Here is a 20255-nt window from a genome sequence, read left to right as displayed (position 1 = left end):
CTCTCCTCCTCTCCTCCTCCACCAGACTTTAACTGCGACCAGTGAGTTGTCGGACGTTGGTGCACCGGAGGTTTTTGCAGGAAGACAGACTCTTCCTCCTGCAGCCACGTGATGATCATCATGTGGGCGGCACAAACTGATGATGAGATTTAAACCCTGCGCTCTGCAGAGTCGCAGCTTTTCAGGAATGAACTCTGCAACAGTTGTGAGTTTTATTATTTTGCGTCTCGTCAGCTCACCATCACGTACGACTCTTACGTCCCAGAGAGAGAACGGGCTCCATAATGAGGACAGTATAGGACAGCCTCGCCGTCCTTAGAGCCGCTCCGATCAATATTTTTGTATTACCAGTGCATCAGATGTCTATGTGAACTGTGTGACTGGTCGATCGCAGTGACAAACCGACAGATAATTATCAACAAACCCCCCCGCCCCCCTCAACCGCTCGCTCGCCGTGCACCGACGACGACGCTGCAGATCCTCTCAGCTCTGCAGAGACTTTACCTCACTGTTTGGGTTTTTACAGCCCACAAATTTACTGTTTTGTTCCAGTCTCGGTGATCTCATGAGCCTCGTTTCCAGATGCTGCTTTCAGCATTAAAAAAAAAAAGAAGGAAAACACAGAACCTGCTCAGCAGCAGCAGCAGCAGAGACTCAGTGGTGAAGTTAGAGGAGAGTTTAACAGCTGAGGAGGAGGTTTGATGTAGGAGCTGGTGGAGACCAAACACAGAGTTTAAAGATGGACAGAAGTGGATAAACTCATTGGATACTCCACCATTACTGTCTTTAGACTTCCTGCTTTGTCTTATTTCTTGTTTTTGTCAAGTCAATGTTTCCACTACGTCTCTATTGTTTGATGGTTGGAGTCACAGTGTCACAAAAAGAAGAAGGAGACTTGAACCTGAAGCTCAGTTTGTGTCGTTTTCTAACGGCTGAAATACACTGGGAACGGCCGCGACGCGAAACGTACGTCGCGCGACACCCGCAGCAGCTCGCGCCCATTCAGTCAATGGATGCTCCTCCACTGGCCATGTGAGCGACGCGCACTCCAGCGGCCGTCGCGCGGCGTTTCTCTTCTTTTTCGCGCCGGGTCTATTTTATTTCCTCGTCGCGTGGCTACGCAGCCCTCCAACAGGTAGAAAACTACAGAGAACTGTGTATAAAACGAATATATTACGTTTAAAAGGGATTAAAATAAATGTCTCATGTACCAGAGGCAAAGCCAGTAGCAGTGCAACATTATGGGGTTTGTTTTTTTTACATTGTGGATCCATGATCGTGTTAATTGATACCATTTAATATAGTCTGCACTTGCAAACCCTACATAGTCAGCAAATTACCTGTGAAAAAGGTACTGTCAATCCATTTTAACAGGAAGGATGTAAAAATATGTTGAGATGCATAAAGTGCACTCATTTACTGCAGGCTTGACAAGGTGAAGCGACAGCTGCAACAACAAACAGTGAAGTCGCGTCGCGTCCGTGCCTGGTGTAGCAGTTAAAAAACTCCGCTCCGCCCCGCTCACGTATCGCTTCGCGGCCGTTCCCAGTGTACTCCTGGCGTAACCCTCCGCCTGGCCATGTGCATTTGTTTACAACAAAACCAGCGAAAAATCAATACATGGAGCGGTGGATAACATTGTATAACACTTATAACGTGTATATTTGTGTAGTCTTAACTGTCATAAACAAAGATGGGTTATGGAACGCGTCATATTTCATTTATTTATATACAGTAGCACCTTTCAAAACAAGAAAAAAAAACATGACTTCTCGGACCGAACGTTGCTCCATAACTCGACATAAACAGCTCTATTCACTTTGCTCCAACTTCTCTGAGGGTTTAGACTCGTAATGAGGCCGCTGATGCTCTGACGCTCTCGTTCATACATTAAAGAAGATGCCGGCGGGGTAACAGGCCTGGGAGGAACATTTCACATACATTTACATGTAGGTCTTTTGGCTCCCGCTCTGATCCGGTGGAGATGCTCAGATATTTAATCCCTCCCTCCCTGCCTGCCTCCTCGGACGAACCCACGTTTCTCACAAAATCCTGAGGATGTGAACGTCCGGCGGCTCGAAGCAGCAGCAGCAACGACAGCAGCTTTCTCTCTCTCTCTCTCTCTGTCTTTCTGCAAACAGTCCTCAACGGCCAAACCTTTGTTCTGCGGCACGGCGCCTCGCAATGTAACTAATGGGACAGCCAGGGCTGGAATTTCGAGGGCAACACTAAAACTGGGCCATTTGGAAAACATCCCAGTTTTCATCCCCGGCTTAGAGAGACAGAGAGAGACAGAGAGAGAGACAGAAAGAGAGAGGGAGAGAGGAAAAAAAAAAAACAGCCCAGGCAGCAACCGAAAATGTTGACACTAAAGGAGTTGATACCATTGTGGTAGTTCATGGCCTCACAGGGCCGCAGCGCAGCTTAGCAGCTGAAGACGTCGCCCCCGTCCCCTCCACCCCCCCTCACCCCCCCGGAGCCACGAGTCGAAACGCCTCGAGGCTGAAATTCACGGAGATGCCTCCTCTTTTGTCCGTCTTTATCTCCACTCTCAAGTCGCTCTCCTCTCTCTCTTAAAACCCAAGATGATATATTAGTTTCATTTTTATATTTTACTTCCTCCCCCCCCCACAAAAGCCCCAAGCCCCGTTCGTCCACGCTCAAGTTTTATTGACACCATCCCCCCGCAGCTAGTGCCAGTTGTCAGCCAGTGGCTAAATGGCCTCCCTCAATCGCCTTTTCAGCTCAGGCTTAGTCTCATTGGCAGTAAGCTGATTAGGAACGAGCCGCTAAGCCAGGCAGAGACTGATAGCCTAACAGAGAGAGAGAGAGAGTGGGTGAGGATGAGGAGGAGGTGGTGGGTGTAGTGAAAGGATGGAGGGGGAGGAAAACGAGAGGGAGGCACGGATTAATAGACGGGAGGTGGACGGAGCTTTGTGGCGTGACGCGTCTGCGATGATGCTGCAGGTTAGAGGAGGCGACGGAGACAGGAAGTGGACGTCCTGGTTTGACCTTGTGCAGGATGAAGAGCACGAGGGAGGGAAAGGGTGTTTTTTTTTGTTGTCGTTCATGAGGAGACATAAGAAGAGGAGGAGGAACAGGTTTTACTTTGATATAATGTTGTTGAAGGGATAGTTCACCCAAAATTCAAATTTCACTCATTATCTACTCACCCTCATGTCGACTAAGGACTGGGAGAAGTTTCAGAGTCCTCCGTGGCTTCTCTGAGTTACGGGGGGGTCCGCGCAGCAGTATTTGTCCATATAATGGTTGTGAATGGGGCTCACTTTTCTTCATCCAAAAAGACACACCAAAAAACATCCAAATACCTCCATACTGCTCGTCTGTAATGTCCCTCTTGTATTGAAGCCCCGACATGAGAAATTGTTCCGAAAAAAATTAAATAAGTCTCCCAGTGTCTCAGTTCATTGCTCTGCTGGTGTTTTGCACTGACCGGCGGAACAATTTCTCATGTCGGGGCTTCAATACAAGAGGGACCTTACAGACGAGCAGCATGGAGGTATTTGGATGTTTTTTGGTGTGTCTTTTTGGACGAAGAAAGTTGGTATCCATTGACAACCATTATATGGACAAATACTGCTGCACGGACCCCCCCGTAACTCAGAGAAGGAACGGAGGACTCTGAAACTTCTCCCAACCCTTAGTCGACATGAGGGTGAGTAGATAATGAGAAATTTGAATTTTGGGTTAACTATCCCTTTAATAAACCAGAGGGAACGTTGTAGAAACAGCAGCGTGGGGCATTCATTGGCAGAAGAAGAAGAAGAAGAAGAAAGGTCTCGTTTTCCAGGTGTTTTGGGCACAGATTTGATTTTGGATGATGATGATGATGAGGCTGCAAAATGAAAACCATCTCTGCAGCAGAAATAATCTCCTGCAATCGCTTCTTACGTCATCGTCAACAAAAAACAAGGAGCACGTGAGGAAACAGGAAGCAGATTGTCGTTGTGTTTTCTACAACTAACTGACAGAAAAGAGCTGAAACGCAGAATTTAACTACACAACAGCAAAAACAGCAACAACAGCTGCTGCTGCTGGTGAAGACAAACAAGGTTGGAAACGCTGGTAGTTCGTTAGACGGTTCGTTGATGAGAGCCAATCACGAGGCCGCAAACCTCGTCACCATATAGATGTCCAACTGGAACAGCAGAAGCTTTTACAAAAGTTTTAGTGGATGTACAGCAGCTGCGTGTTCAGAGATGATGACACAGTATTTTATACACATTAAATATTAATAATACTTTATATTCTAAAGTGTAAAACCTCCTGTTCAGACAAAGTGAAGCCTCCAGTGAAATAATGCACATGTTTTTATCTCACTTCCTGTTTGTCTCCCACCTCCACGTCCCCCTGTGTGGTTATTTACTTACATAATAAACATCGGCAACAACAACAAAGTAAACAGACGAGTAGAGACACAATGAGACAGGAGAGCTCGGCCTTGAGGCGTCTTCATAATAAATACACCGACGCTGCTGCTGCTGTTTTTATTCCCTTCACGAAAAATCACAGATTCATTGCACGTCAGATTGTAGTTTCTATGGTTTTCTACTGTTTTTAATCAGGTTGCGTTTAATTTTGAAGATAAATGAAGGTGTGAAACGATGCACAAAGGTAATGAATGACTGAACACAGATCAAAATATTCACCAAATGAAAACTCAGAGTTTATAAAACCTCTCATGTTGAGTGATGATGGTTCAAATGGAGCTCAGATAAAACTCTTATCATCAATAGAAATGATGTCGAACCAGTGAACCAGTAAAGTAAGTTCTTAAGTTAACGAGCTAAAACTCACAACAACACCGACATTAAAACAAACGGATGATTTGAACGCATCACGACTCTCAGCACTGAAACACGTTTGTAGGTTTTTGTGGAGCAGGTCACTTCAGATTTCAGAGACTTTGAATCCCACAGAGACGTTTGAATAAAACGACTTTAATCTGCATTTTTTAAAAAGAAAACAAGACGCTGAGTTCTGGGCCGAGCTCTCGTCACTGCAACGTGTCGAGATGAAACTGATCCCAGATCGTTATTGATCGCAGCTCGGCCTCGTTTCCTCTGAACTCAAAGAAAAGTTGTTTTGCAGTTCCAGTCGTGTGTCGACGACGACACGACGAGAAGCAGCAGCGAGTTTCCTCAGAAGTTTAAACAAGTGGAACACAGAAATATTGACTGTAATAAACATCTGCAGGTCACTGTCGCTCTGAACCTCATTTAACCTCCCAACACTGTTCAGGATTAACAGGAAAACACAATAAAGAGTTTACAACTAATGTTGCAAATACATTAAAGTGTACTCATGTGTACTGCACATATGTCTTATAATATATCAACATTTAAATGTTTCGAAGGAGCCATTTACGTAGCTGCTATTTTACACTTTAGACACTTAATTGTCTCCTAATAAACCACATGCATATATATATTAATGCAGTGGTTCTCAACTAGTGGGTCGGGACCCAAAAGTGGGTCGCGGACCCATTCTGGATGGGTCGCGGACAGCTGGTCAAAAAAGTAAATAATATTTAATGCACATCTGATGTTGGACATGTCTTTTATTTTGAAAAATAACTTATTTTGAAAGGCACACGAGACACGTGAACACATGCAGTTGTAATGGTCCTCCTCAGTTTCTTATTATTTGCTCCATTTGCTCTGAATGCAAATATATCAGTTTCTTATTAATGTGGCCTGAATGCAGTGAATCTTGTTTTGTTTTGTGGGTCTTTATTCTGTGCAATTTGATATTTATTCACTTTTGTGAATATGCTCTGAATGCAGAGATGCATTAGAAGTCAAATATATCGTTTTGTTGGTCTCCATTTTGTGCAGTTTGATATTTTTTTATTCACTTCCGTACATGCAGTTGTCACGGTCCTCTTCAGTTTCATTCATGTGCCCTGAAATGCACTTTGCTCAATGAAGAGCAAAATGAGTTTTTAAAGGCTTTAAAAAAAAAAAATATTGGTTTGAATTCTATAAAAGTGGGTCGTGACTTAATGACCATGGGAAAATGTGGAGCCCAGAGTGAAACTAGTTGAGAACCCCTGTATTAATGCACCTAAAATATACTAAAACACAATGCAATGTCTCAAACTGTTTAATTGTGCACATATTTATAAAAAAAAACACTAAACATGAGTTCACATTAAAGGAATAGAAGCACATTTTGTTGAGAGAGACTCACGGTGAAGAGTCGACCTGAAGCGTGAAAAGGTGAAGGAGCTTAAAAAAAAAAGACAGAAGGAGCTTTTAATAGAAACTGAAGGAGAGACGGAGGAGAGAGCTGAGACCTCCTGGTAGAGGTGAAGAGAGGAGAGACGGAGATAAAGCGAAAGCGTGTGACCTCTAATGGAGGTGAAGACGAGAGGAGACGGAGAGGACGCTGTGACCTTCAGAGACGAGGTCACAGGAAAACACATTAGCCGGCAACATGAAGCTGTTTTCTCAAGATGTTGACGGGAAACGACTCAACAACAGAGAAGCAAACAGGATATTATCAGAAAGAAAAACACAAATAAAAACAAACTGAAGTGCAGAAGAAAAACAAGAAAACAAAACTGTTTTTTTTCACAGTTTAATGAAACGAAACCTGATAAGAATTAAAGGGATAGTTCAACATTTTGGCAAATGGCCCATTGCCATAGTACCTATAGTTTTAGCAGTAGGTTAGTTACCTTTAATTGTTGGTGCAAGCTATTTTTTGATCGGTGGAGCAGAGCCGCGAGCTGCTCAGAGCTACGCTACGGAGAGCGTTGTGGAGTTGTTGGATTGTGTATTTGATGAGTTTGATGAGGGAAACCAAGAAATCCCATTAGCCTCCGTAGCTTAGCTCTGAGCAGCTCACAGCTCTGCTCCGCCGTTCTAAAAATAGCTTGCACCGACAATTAAAGGTAACGAACCTACTGCTAAAACTATAGGGATTATTGTAATGGGCCAATTTGCCAAAATGTTGAACTATCCCTTTAACACTATGATCTGAAGAGTTTTCTGGAAGTTCAGCTTAAAAGTTGAAGTAAAAAACTCAATTAAAATGCAGCTTAAATCAAAACAAGTGGATGTAAATGGGAGAATCAGATTCTTTTATTTAAACATATAAAACACGTGCTTTTATTTTGGCGTCTCCATGTGTCAGTGCTGCAGCTTCATCAAGAAAGAAAGAGGTCGAGTGGATTTTTAAAAGCCATAATTGCAACTACTGTATAGTACTTTGGAGCAGGAAAAAGCTGAAACCTCTCCTCGGGGGCCCACGTGTTATTTCCCCCCAACGGACTCTAGAATGAAAGTTATAGTTAATAAAATCATCGAACGTCTGCAACCTCGACTTCCTCCTCCTCCTCCTCCTCCTCCTCCTCTGCAGCTCTTTCAGGAGACAAGCTGCAATGCATGATGGTCCAGCGGGAGATAGATAGATATACTATATCTGTGCTACAGTTTCAGTTGTGAACTCTGTGGAGGATAAGAGAAATGGCTGAGTCACCGTACAGTGGGCGAGAGGATGAGGATGAAGAAGGAGAAGAGGAGGAGGACGGGGACACAAAAGGAGAAGACAGAGAAGGTTTGTTTAGTCATTTCTTCTTGGTCCCTGTGGATTTGACTGACGGCTGGAAAACCACAACCAGCGCCTGACGAAGAGGAGCAGCGGGAGGAGGAAGAGCGACGTCGGCCGGAGGGATTTCAGTCTGACGATTAGAACAAACACAGAGGAAGAGGAGGAAGAAGAGGATGGATGATGAGGAGGAGGAGGTGTGATTCAGCAGGAGGAGGATGTTTAGTAACACCACCAGGTCTCTGTAGCTTCTCGCCCACAGTGGAAGATTTCTTGCTCTGAAATCAGCCGGTAACGCGCTCGTCTTCGTCTTCAGGCTCCCAGGAGACTTTCTGACCGCAATAAGACGATGATGATGATGTTGAATGTGAATGTAGGCGTCACAAAAAGGATGGAAATATGATCAGAGAGTCTGTGAGGTGTCGGGGAGACGCGATGATGAAGCGTTTCTGAATGAAAACACAGCTTTTTGTTTGTTTACAGAAAAAGCCCTCGAAGCTCTTTGACTCCGGTCTTTTCATGATCCTGATGAGAGAAACGTCGCCGGCTCACAGCGACGCTCATTTTAAAAGTTTGATGATTTCTAGAGAGTTGGATTATTCTCCGAGTCCTTGAAGCCGTTGAGAGGACGTGAAGCAACAGGCTGCAGAATAGTTTCTGTTTATTAACTTAAAGGGGGATAGTTCACCCAAAAAGTCAAATTTCACTCATTATCTAAGGGCTGGGAGAATTTTCAGAGTCCTCCGTGCCTTCTCTGAGTTACAGCGGGGCTCCGTGCAGCACTGCATGTCCATATGACGGTTGTGAATGGTGCTCACTTTTCTTCGTCCAAAAAGACAGACCAAAAAACATCCAAATACCTCCACACTGCTCGTCTGTAATGTCCCTCTTATATTGAAGCCCCAACATGAGAAATTGTTCCGCTGGTCAGTGCAAGAGATTTGAAATTTGGATTTTGGGTGAACTATCCCTTTAAAGTGCAGTAAACAGTTAAAACCTAACCTAAAAGTGTTCCTCCATCTCCTCAGTTGATCCCAGTCTCTGTGGACTCGGACTGTTTGGAGTCCTGGTTCTTCTCGTCTCTGTACGACTCAGCTAACATGAACACTTCTGTTCATCACATAAAGCTACTTAAAGAAAGGCACTCTTGCGCTTCAGGCAAAGAAATACTGAATCGGTGCTCTCAGCTCGGGACAAAATTGAATGAAGTGGGCCACTTTGAAAATGACTGAACCCAAATGAAAGAAAGCTGGAGCACCCAATAAATTGCAGAGCTTTAATGAGGTGCAAACAGACGGACTAACGTTTCAATGCTGCAACAAGAAAGAAAACAGAAATCTACTTCTATTTCACTTCATGTTAAAATTTGTTTTTGGTTTCACTCAGAAAGAAAATACACTTTTGTGATAAATATTTATTCCTGATTGATCAGAAAATGTAATATACAATGAAGATACAAAATCCCAAATATAGAAGGAAAAAGAAGCAGAAAGAAGAATTATTAGGGCTGCACAATAATACAGTTTTTTCCGCCACCGATATGAAAACATTAATAGTTTATACACACACCTAAGGTTAAGAAAGGCTAAGGTGTAGTGAGTGAAGATGAATCATAGCTCTGCCTTTGGCACAAAATAATATAAAACTACATCACAACAAAAACAGTTATGAACCTTCAAAAATCAACTTTTATTTTTGTTTCAAATCAACTCAGGAAGCAAACGGACTGAGAATAAGTGAAATCAAGGCAACGTTGGCTGATTATAAATGGCTCCAGTAGGCTAATAAGCCTACTAATTTAATTAGTTATCTGTACCGATAGTTGTCATGCATCCCAAATAATATTTTTCTATAATCTATAATCTTTCTTTCATGTCATTAATCAACAAAACAATTAATTAATTGAAAGTAATGCAGGTCAACATGCCACTCACGCTTATCTATTGGTTTTTAGGTTACAATTTGGTTTATATGATTCACCTGTTCGAATAAAACTTTATTAACACATTTCAGGATTTACAGAACACACTGCGATGCAACATCAAGTTTTTTTTTAAACATTTTAAAGGTTTTTAAAGTTTAAATACTTTTTGTCTCTTATGATATTATCCGTCTTATAATAAGTCATAAGTTCAGTTTTATCAGCTCGGCTCTTTATCCTGGGGGAGGAGGTGTGTGTGTGTGTGTGTGTGTGTGTCTGAGCTACTTGTGTGATTTATTCGCGGCCGCTGTGTGTGTCACGTCGAGCTCTGACCGGGCGTCGGGAGCCACTCCCTGCTGCTGTAAACGGTTACCACGGAGACGGGGTCTGCCGAAAAGTCTGCCGCCGCGGGCGTCCGGGCAGCGCTGTTGTTGACGGGCCGTTTGACCTCTGACCTCCTCTGTAAGTGACTCCGAGGCCTCTCTCTCTCTCTGTCCGACTCCCAGCGGGCTCTGATTAATGGCCGCCGTCGTGCAGACAGCTCGTATCTCCACAGTGTAAAGTGAGGCTGGAGTTACGTACATACGAGGTTTGATTCCCGCGGGGAGCACACGTTTCTAATGTTTTAATGTGTGCACTTTTATTTATGTTTGATACGACGTGTTTTATTGTCGATCATGAAACTAAAACCTCCTGTTGGTTTTTATTGTTTATTCATCATTGAACTCTTTCTACACCTGAGTCAAGTCATTTTCAAAGTAGATCAAATAAATTTAACCAAAATTTCATCATTTTTTTCTATTATTTACCGCATAATACACAAAATATCTAATAATAAGAAACCACAAATATGGGAAAGACTCTAAATTTGGCTTGTGAATTCAATTTAATTAAAGTCTTGGTTTGTTATAATGATTATAGCAGTAAAAATTAATGAGACACTTTCTTTTTTTTTTACCAACATTCATGCAAGAAATGCTGCACAAACTGATTTACAATAAATAAATTTCATGCATCACAGGAAGAGACGTAAAAAAAAGTGTTCGAAATTAATATAAAATGTGATGAAATAATAATAAAATGATTACATTTAAATAAACAAGTAATTTAAAGTTAAAAATGGATTACACACAACACTTAATACTTATAACATGGCTTCAAAATAACTGGTGAACACTGTGAACGATAGAGAGAATTTTATCAATGAGATCAAACAGTGAAGTATCACTCAGTCCGAACACTCGGTGCTGCTTCGTCTCTGAGGGTGAAAGTGATTAAAGTCAAATTAATCTGTGGAGTCACGGTTTCACTGTTGGAAAGAAGAAAAAAAACACAGAACAAGTGAGATCAAGGAGGAAGAAGAAGAGGTTGAGGAAGAAGAGGTTGAGGAGACCCATCTGCCTTTTCAGAGAATCATTAACACGAACGACATCAGAACAAAAGAGTCAAGAAAACTCTGCAGAAGAAAAGAGTGAAGAGTGAAGAGCTCCACAGAGACAAAAGGCCACGGAGATAAACACACACTCGACAGCAGGGGCGTCAATAAAGAGAGAGGAAGAGGAGCTGAAGTGTGTTTGTGTGCTTCATCCCTATAGTTTTAGGCGTAGGTTCGTTTTTTTAGAACGGGCGGAGCAGAGCTACGAGCTGCTCAGAGCTACGCTACAGAGGCTAATGGGATTTCTTTGTTTCCCCTCATTAAACTCATCAAATACACAATCCAACAACTCCAAAACGCTCTGGTGGACAAGTTGTGACCTGCACATTCACCACGCTATGAGATAATAACAGAACGTAACGAGACAGAGTTGTTTTAGAGGCAAATGCAGAGACTGCTTGCCAAAAAACTGTCCCCGATGGGAACGCGCATCAGCGATTTTGCATGAATTTACCTTGAAAACAATTTACGAACCTACTCCTAAAACTATAGGGATTATGGCAATGGGCCAATTTGCCAAAATGTTGAACTATCCCTTTAACACGACAAGACGTTTTGCAGTTTCAAATCCAGTGACATCGAATAAATTGATAAGACATAATCTAGCATCACAGATAATTTAACTTTCATTACTTTAAGTTTATTTTGGTGATAATACTTAAATTTAAAAGAAAGATGATGACACTTCCTCCTCACTCTGAGCTCGGCTGACGAAGCTCAGCTGTTGCATAACTCATTATCATTTTACTGAACTAATGCAAAGTTTATTAATGTCTCTAAAGTTTCTTAAATGCAACTTTATTTTTCTGAACTGACTTCAGACTAAAACTCATAGATCTGTGATTCAGACCAGATTCTGTATCAATAAAACAAAAACACATCTTGTTACTACAACAAACCGTCTGATGCAGTCTCAGCCTGCAGATGTTGACAAATGGGATTTTGCATAGTTTTAAGCAGTGCATCTACTGGTTGTCCTGGCAACGGCTGCTTCTTCTTGCCTGAAGTTTACAGTAGAGCTGTGAAAGAAGGACGATGGGTCAGTGTCTCTTCATTCATAAACGCACGCATGCAACTCCTCGTTGTCTCCTCAAAGTCAAACAAAAACACAACAGAGAAGATACTGAACAGGATTTTGAACAGATTCAACTTTATTTCTGACACTTGTTGATTATTTTCATGAAGAAAATGGTAAAAGATATCAGACATTGGGTCAAAACCCTAAGTTGACGTGATTAAACAACTTTTGAGCTTCAAAAATTAAAAAAAAAAAGTTGTCAAAAGATTTTAAAAACTGAAAATATTCACATTGGACAAACTGGAAGGAGAAGAAATTTAGACTGTTTCTTTTAAGTAATCACTCAAAACGATGGAGCCAGTAACTTCATTGGTGGTGGACTCATAAATGAAATTAATCAACCACCTGTTGCAGCTCTAAACATTTTTAACTTCACATGTTGGTTTGTTTCCACTGTAAAAAATGCTTCACAGCCTCTACGGCGCAGCTGCAGTTTGATTATTCCTTGATTTCAGTCCGACTGAGCTGTTTTATTGAGTGAGTTTATCGCCGCCGCCTGTTGCTCATATGGTTTTAGCTTCAGCTTTTAGCTTTAGCGCCCCTAAAGGACCGATTTGTTACCATGGCACCTGAGAAGATGGAGGTGTGTGGTGTTTTTTTTTTTTTTTTAATTTTCTTTACCAGCAGCACTTAACAGATGCTTGCGGGAAGCGGCGGTCATGGTTACTGCTGTTGCTATGCCACAATGGAGAAGCCGTTTGATTAGGAGAAGTGATAAATGACGTTCTCTGCAGGAAACATGAGATGCTGGAGATTAAGGAAGCTGAGGAAGTGACTCTGTGTAGCCGAATGGACCATTTTACCTTCCGAGTTTGTTTACCTACAGTAGCTACTGCTGCCTCTTCTCCAGATGTTGAACCTGCTGCAGGGATTTGGTACCAGGAGAATGAGCGAGCTAGAATAGCAAGAATCGGAAAGAAATATTCTCTGTATGGAGCTGCTTCGTGCTCTGATGAGTTGAAACAGGAAACATGCAACATAATTCAACAGCGTCAAAACATTTGTCCTGTAATTCGTGTTTTTTTTTTTTTTAACAATATATTTATTGGGTTTTTTTTTTTTTACATACACATTAAACATAGAACATACAGTCACAGGGACAGTGACATTATGAACATCCCTCCTCCCCCCACCCTCAACAGTATAAACATTCAAGGAATGAAAAACAAACATAATAGATACATAAATAAGTAAATAATAATAGTGATGATAATAATAATAGTAATAATAATATTAAATAAATAAATAAATAATAATAATAATAATGTGAAAAATAAATAAAACAAAATCAATAGTGGTCTTGTTTATTCATACTGCAAGCGCAAGTTTAATCGTTGATTCCTGTCTGATCACTCTCCAGAAACTGCATAAAACCATCCCATATCTCTCTAAACCTGTTTAGTTTCCCTTTGGTCAGATACGTTAATTTCTCCAGTGTCAAACATGACGCCATTTCCTGTAGCCACATTCCATATGTAGGGCTGTCCAAACTTTTCCACCTCAGTGCAATGGCTCTCCTAGCCTGAAGCAAGGATAGATCAATAATGGGAGCATTTTTGCGACCCGGTACAAAATTATCAGGATAAATACCTAATATACAGAGCTTTGGCTCAAGTGGGACCACCATGTTAGTCATACGTGATATCATGCAAGTTACATCTTTCCAAAATGATTGAATTTTTTGGCATTCCCACATGCAGTGCAGCAGAGTGCCAACACTATCATTACACTTAGTACAGCTGTCGGGGATGTTGGGGTTGTAAAGATGTAGTTTTACAGGTGTCACATAAGTTCTGAATAGCCACTTGTATTGTATGAGTTTTAGTGCTGTGTTTATAGTCTTTGTTTGTGCCTTTAGACAAGCATTTTCCCATTCATTCTCTGTAATGTTTATTCCTAAGTCGCCTCTCCATGCATTAAGTCTACAGTGAGAATTGTCCTTCGATTTGGTTCGTAACATAACATACAATGCTGACAGTTGGCCTCGGCCATCCTTATTGCTTACAATACACTTCTCTATAACTGACATGGAGGGTCTATCCAGGGAGTGGGCCTGTGATTTTATGAAACTCCTTAATTGTAAGTATTTAAAGAAATGATTCCTAGGTATGTCATATTTACAGACCAATTGATCAAAAGTCATTAGATTCCCATCTATGTATAGGTCAGCTATTTTACATAAACCTTTGTTAGCCCATTGTTTAAATCCACCATCCGCTCTACCAGGTAAAAAGTTTTCATTACCCCATATTGGGGCAAATTGAGAGAGTTTAGGTGCATCTCCAGTATAGGCATGCGCCTCATGCCAAACAGAGAGGGTATTTTTTACAAAGGGGTTTTTTGTCTGTTTCTTGAGTTTTTTAACATGAGTAGAATACAAGTATGACTGAAGAGGTAGACCGGATGTTGTTGTGCGTTCAATAGCTAACCATGCTGGAGGTTCAGAAGCAGAGAAATAAAACATTGCTGTACGTAATTGTGCTGCCCAGTAATACCATTGTAGATTAGGGACTTGAAGTCCACCACCATCATAGGGAAGATATAATAAGGAGAGCCGTAATCTTGGACGTCTGTTGCTCCATATAAAATTTGAGAACAGCTTGTAATTCGTGTTTATAGATAATTTTAGAGCCTATAATCTTGAATGCCAGTCAACTCAACATATTTACATGCACAGTTAAGTTGAGAGGGAATCGACTTAATGATTGAAGTCTTTCCGGTTGATCCATTTCGTCACAGACTATTAGAAGTTAGCGAGCAGCAAAGTGGTGAAAACATGGACACAAGTTTACAGCTCTGCATATTTCGTGCGTGCTGCTTGTTTTACCTTTTTGTTAGTCGTCTCTTTTTTTATTATGCATTTTGTTCGGCGTCCGATTGATATAAAACATCCACACTGACTGCAGAAAGTCAAAATCTTACCAAGAATATAGTCAAAACAAGTCTCATTATACATAAAATAAGACTCATCACATAAAAAGTAGCTTGTTTTTAGACACTTTTTACTTCTTTCAAGCATATTTTTTTACTTGAAATAAGTATTACAAGCACAAAAAACTTGCTTTCACTGGCAGATGTTTGTACTTATTTCAAGAGAAAGTTTGTTTTAAACAAGTGAAATTATCTAAAAACAAGTTAAGTTTTAGGTGATGAGTGTTACTTTAAGTGGAAAGAGACTAGTTTTGACCAGAAATGAGACTTCATGAAATGAAATTTCATGACTAAATTTGATTTAGTACGATTTCAGTTGGACTAAGGATGTTTTCATGTGTTTTAAAAGTCTGTTTTTTGTCAGACGAACGCATTATGTAAATGTCTGAACTGACTGAGTGACTGAGTGAGTGATCATTTTTCCAGCCACTGGTCAGTTTCTCAACACATTTGAGTTTCTGGAGTTTCAAACTAGTGTTTCATTAAGGAGAGTTCACAGGCTGCGAGTAACCAAATTGTTGCTAGATTCAGACTGATAGAGTATAAACTTTGGTTTCCCAGCCTGTTGTGAACTCCAGAGAAGCAGAAGAGCACTTCCCGCACACTGAGTCTTAACTCCTTCCAATAGATGTATCATTGTTATCACTAAAGGAGGTGAAGGAATAACCAAACACAAGTCAAACTGAGCAAGAGGGAGTGTGGGGGGTTTCTGGGTTTCTCTGCCCTGCCTTGAAACAACAGGGGGCTTTTAATTTGAAGGGATCTCTTGAACATTGTCAATGGGAACGACTGAAAACGAGGCTTCACACAGAAATACTTAAATAACCAGATCAGGTAGATAAAGGTTTTTAACCTTTGTGGGTCCACGAAAGAGTTCTGTCTCTAACTTTTTCTCCAATTGAACATTTTACAGTAAAAATGCGTTTGGTGACTTTTTCCTTTTATGTGGTGGTTGACAGTCCAGGCTTAGACTAGTCTTGTTTTTTTATCTGCCTTTTATTTTATTCCTTTAATTCTATAAATAAAACGTATACTGTATTTCTTATTAATTTTCCTCCACACTCTTATCTTATATTCTCTATAGTTCCTTCTTTGCGTCCCGTTGTTTTACAGTTTCGTGGCTCATTAGTTTGAAGTTTCATTCTGTCGAGCTTCAGAACTTTTTGTTTAGCTTCTCGGTCGCTGGTTGTGTGTCGGTGTATGTGTAAAATAAAGATATGCTTTAGTGTATTGTTCCTTAAAGAGAGAAAAACAGAAAAGTGTTGAGGCAGCTTTTTTTAAATTTTTTTTATTTCCTTAATTACGGTGTATGAAGTTACAGAAATCAAAGCCTGTAATTAGTTCCAGTACCTGCTACTTGTTTGTACTCGACTTTCAAAAGCTTCTTTCTTCTTCTGTGCAGGTTGGGTTTGTTTTGTGTTGTTTTTTCTTTTTTCCTACTTAAGGGCTGATTCATGTTTTGTTTTTTGTTTTCCGGGCAGGAATGTGTTCCTATCGTTTCTTATTTCCTTTGCATTTTTGCTGTGCTGTGCAGCAGAAACTGCGGCGGCGGCGGCGGCAGTGGCGTTTGAGGTGAAAGGGCGAGCTGCTGCACCGACACAGATGGAGATGGAGACGTTTGTAATTTTTAAGCATCGTGTGAAATCGCGTCACGAAAGAAGTGAAGTCTGAAATCAGAGTTTATTTTGGAAAATCGAGTGTGACTCTGTCGCCAGAAGGTTTGACACTGGAGTACAAGGTAGTGAAGCTCCCTGTGTGTGTGTGTGGGTGAGATCATACTCCCTTAAACCCTTTGATCTCTGAGACTTGTCAGTGTGTGTGTGTGTGTGTGTGTGTGTGTGTGTGTGTGTGTGTTAATAGCATGTGATCCTACCCATTTGTGTGATTAGTGGTGTGTGACACTGTGATCCTTCCCTCTGGTCACGCCACCAGCCTCTGACACACACACACACACACTGGTACTTTCTCATGTTATGATTCTATCTCAAACACACCTTTCCTTCCAACTGAGCTGCATTTAACCCTCATTAATAAACATATATACAGCTCTGGAAAAAAATAAAGAGACCACTTTCACAAATGTTTCTTAAAAGCATCTCTACATGTATGACAGTCATTCTTTTCTTTTCTTTTTTAAATACCAACACAAACACAACTCATTCTACTTAATCATGAGACACTGATGAGGTCATCACCTTAACCACATCTGGTTTTATAGGAAGATTATAAAAACCACTGCTGGGATTAAACATTGACATTACCCCACAAAAACTGATTTATAAACTCTTCCTGAGTTAAAATATTCTTGCTGTGTTGTTTAGGAATAAATATGAACATGTTATCTTTGCATTATTATTATTCAAGGTCTGAAAAGACTTGATATTTTTTGTTATTTAGACTAGTTTAGTCATTTTCAGCCAATAAAAGCTCTAAACTCTCTTTGGGAGAAATGTTGTCGGTAGTTGATAGAATAAAACAACATTTTTAAATTTTAATTTTACTCAAACACATACCTATAAATAGTAAAACCAGAGAAACTGATCATTTTGGGAGTGGTCTCTTAATTTTTTTCCAGAGCTGTATAACTGTGTGTGTGTCTGTGTGTGCGCGTGTCGTTAACAACCACCCGTCTCCATGTGAGCGGCTAATCTCTGTTCACAAGACGAGAAGTGTCACGGTCCCCAAAAATAATCAGTGAAGGACGATGACGAGGGCGGTGGCGGCGCCGAGCGGCCCGCTGCTAACTGACCCAGAAACCACATCCATCTGGAGAAATGTCACAGCGCTCATCAAACGAACGGCCTCGGACGGGTTAGTGGGTTATTAAATATGGCCCTGGGTGTGTGAATGTGAATGTGTGTGTGTGTGTGTGTGTGTGTGGGCTGGAAATCCCCAAACAGTGGGGGTTGCCTCCGTCGTTAGAAACATTAAAGTGACGTTATTATCGGGGTAAGGAGTTGGAGCGAACACACACGTTTGTGTCTTCGTGTGTCACACTGATCAATTAATTTACTTTAATCAGGTCTCGTCTCATTCTCACCTGAGAGAACCGAGAGTGAGAAACGACGGCGACGACACAAACGAGCTGCGACACCATCAACAGTCAATTAATTAATAGAAACAATTAAGTTGAATAAATGAAAACAGTTGAGTGACGGCGGCGGAGACGAGAGCAGACAGTCGGTGCAACAAGGTGTCGATGTTGAACAGCGTCAGTTTGCTCTGTTGTTGTTGTTGGTTGAACTGGTGGAAGTGGGAAAAGAAGAAGCTGCAGCTCGGGACAGGAAGTCGTGTCGAGGTGATTTTACAGACGGTTGTTTTTTTACACGTTCTTCTTTTGAACGTCAGAGATTTGAAAAGAAAAAGGTTTATCAGATGAGTCTTCCTCAGTGTTTCTGAGCTGAGTTGAGCTTTTTCTTCCTGAATCTTTGTGTGAATGTTTTTTTCTTCCTGTTGCCTATAAAAGCTGTGATGAGACCCAACAGAACCGGTTTATTTATACCAACGCTGGCTGATAATATTAAATGTTACATATGAATACTATCACTTAAATTAAGTTTTGTGGGTAGAGCAACATGTAGCATTAGTCCTCCTTTGGTTAAAGGCCGACCCAAAGTCCTTTGCTGCTCATCCTCCTCCTCTCGCTCTGACTTCCCTGTCACTCGCCACATAACAAAAGAAATAACAAAAATACTCTAGAAATACCATTAAAAACAAACTTTACCTGATTTAAGGCAATTAAACTGAGTGTGTCTCCTCTTGGCTTTACTGTAAAAGTTCATTTGTTGATTAAAACCACGGTCGGTTTAGTTGCATCTGCTCAAACACTACAGTAGTAAACTTCATTTATATCTTGTGTCCAGTTACTGATTCCCCCTTTTTATTCACTCTGACTGACATGTTGAGGTTGTGCGGCCTCTGACTCCTTGTTATTGGCTGTAAATTAGTAATAAATCTCTTCCTCCTCTTCCTCTTCCTCCTCCTCTTCCTCCTCCTGCTCTCTGCAGGTTGAAGTGTCCTTGAGCAGGACGCTGAGGCTCAGACTGCAGCACCTGTTTGTTCACTGGCTCAGTCCTCACAAGTGTAGAAGCACAGAGACAGTGTGTGTGTGTGTGTGTGTGTGTCTGTGTGTGTGTGTGTGTGTGTGTGTGTGTCTCAATACAATTGTGTGTCAGATCCTGTGTGTATTAGTGTGTGTGTGTGTGTGTGTGTGTGTTTTCCAGTATAAACGCTGCAGCTTGTCATGAGGCAAAATGTGATCTCTGGTTCTGGTTCAGGTTCTGCTCAGCTGGTCCAATGAATGGAAGTCGATGGGATGTCCTAACAAGGATGGATGCACAGACTTGTGTGTCAGTGTGTGTGTGTGTGTGATGAATGGGGTCAGTGCAGGATGGACCGGCCAGAGGAGAAGAAAACACAATCAGTTCTTTTGGCCGAACGTTCGTCTCCTCCTGCCAAACCGCACACCGGCCCACAATGCACTGCAGCCTGAATGGACACCACTCTGCACAAATGAGAGACTGTGTGTGTGAGGCTGCATTGTGAGGCTGTGCTGCTGCTGCTGCTGCTTGGGTTGTGTGTGTATGTGTATGTGTGTGTTTGCATGTGTGTGTGCATCCCTGTATACTTGAGTGTGTGTATTTTGTGTCTGGGAAAGTATTAGTGGGCCACAGTTGCGTGTGTGTGTGTGTGTGGGTTTTTGTGATTATGCCTGATTTAATTGTGCTGAAGAGCTGAAGGAGGCTGTGTGTGTGTGTTGTGTGTGTATCCTGTGTGTGTGTTGTCTTGTGTGTGTGTGTGTTGTGTGTCTGAAGATCCAGCCTCCAGCTGGAAAATCGAGTTTGAAGCTCAGATATTATCATCATTTATTTACATCCAAGCCCGTCGCAGAACTAATTTCATCCAGCCCCCAGTTTGCAGATTATTCCTCCGCTCCTTCTCGTCCTTCCTCCTCCTCCTCCTGACGTTATTGATTGGATTATTGTGTGAATAATGAAATTATTCCCTGACATTGCTTCGTCTTGGTTTATTTGCGGCGGAGAGCTGAGGCGCAGTCGCCACCGATCGGAAACAGGAGTTGATTTAAAAACAAACACAGCGAACAAACGAGACGCAATCAGCAGCGAGCGAGATTAAAAACAACAACAGCAACGACGACGACAAACATCTCGGGCTCGACGCTAACGAGCAAAACAACAACAAAAATGTCAGACAGACGCACAAACACTGCACGTAATGTAAATGAGAAGAGACACAACGAGCTGCACGACGATTAGAAGATCTATAAGATGACGAGGGGGAGGAGGGGAGGAAGG

At 41.5% G+C, this 20255-nt stretch overlaps 1 protein-coding gene across 1 annotated transcript in view; it reads left to right on the top strand.

Annotated features, from left to right (window-relative positions):
• brf1a (BRF1 general transcription factor IIIB subunit a) overlaps positions 1-18997 on the top strand; it is a 118196-nt gene extending 99199 nt beyond the window's left edge. The window contains exon 17 of the mRNA XM_083998930.1: positions 18948-18997. Within this exon, the coding sequence (XP_083855056.1) occupies positions 18948-18963 (16 nt within the window). The 3' untranslated portion in view covers positions 18964-18997. The remainder of the gene's footprint in view (positions 1-18947) is intronic.
• The last annotated feature ends 1258 nt before the right edge of the window (positions 18998-20255 follow it).

The sequence above is a fragment of the Trachurus trachurus genome (assembly GCF_905171665.1).
Source record: "Trachurus trachurus genome assembly, chromosome: 22".
NCBI lineage: Eukaryota > Metazoa > Chordata > Actinopteri > Carangiformes > Carangidae > Trachurus > Trachurus trachurus.
The sequence above is the reverse complement of the archived record's forward strand: the minus strand, read 5'-3'. Positions and strand labels throughout refer to the sequence as shown.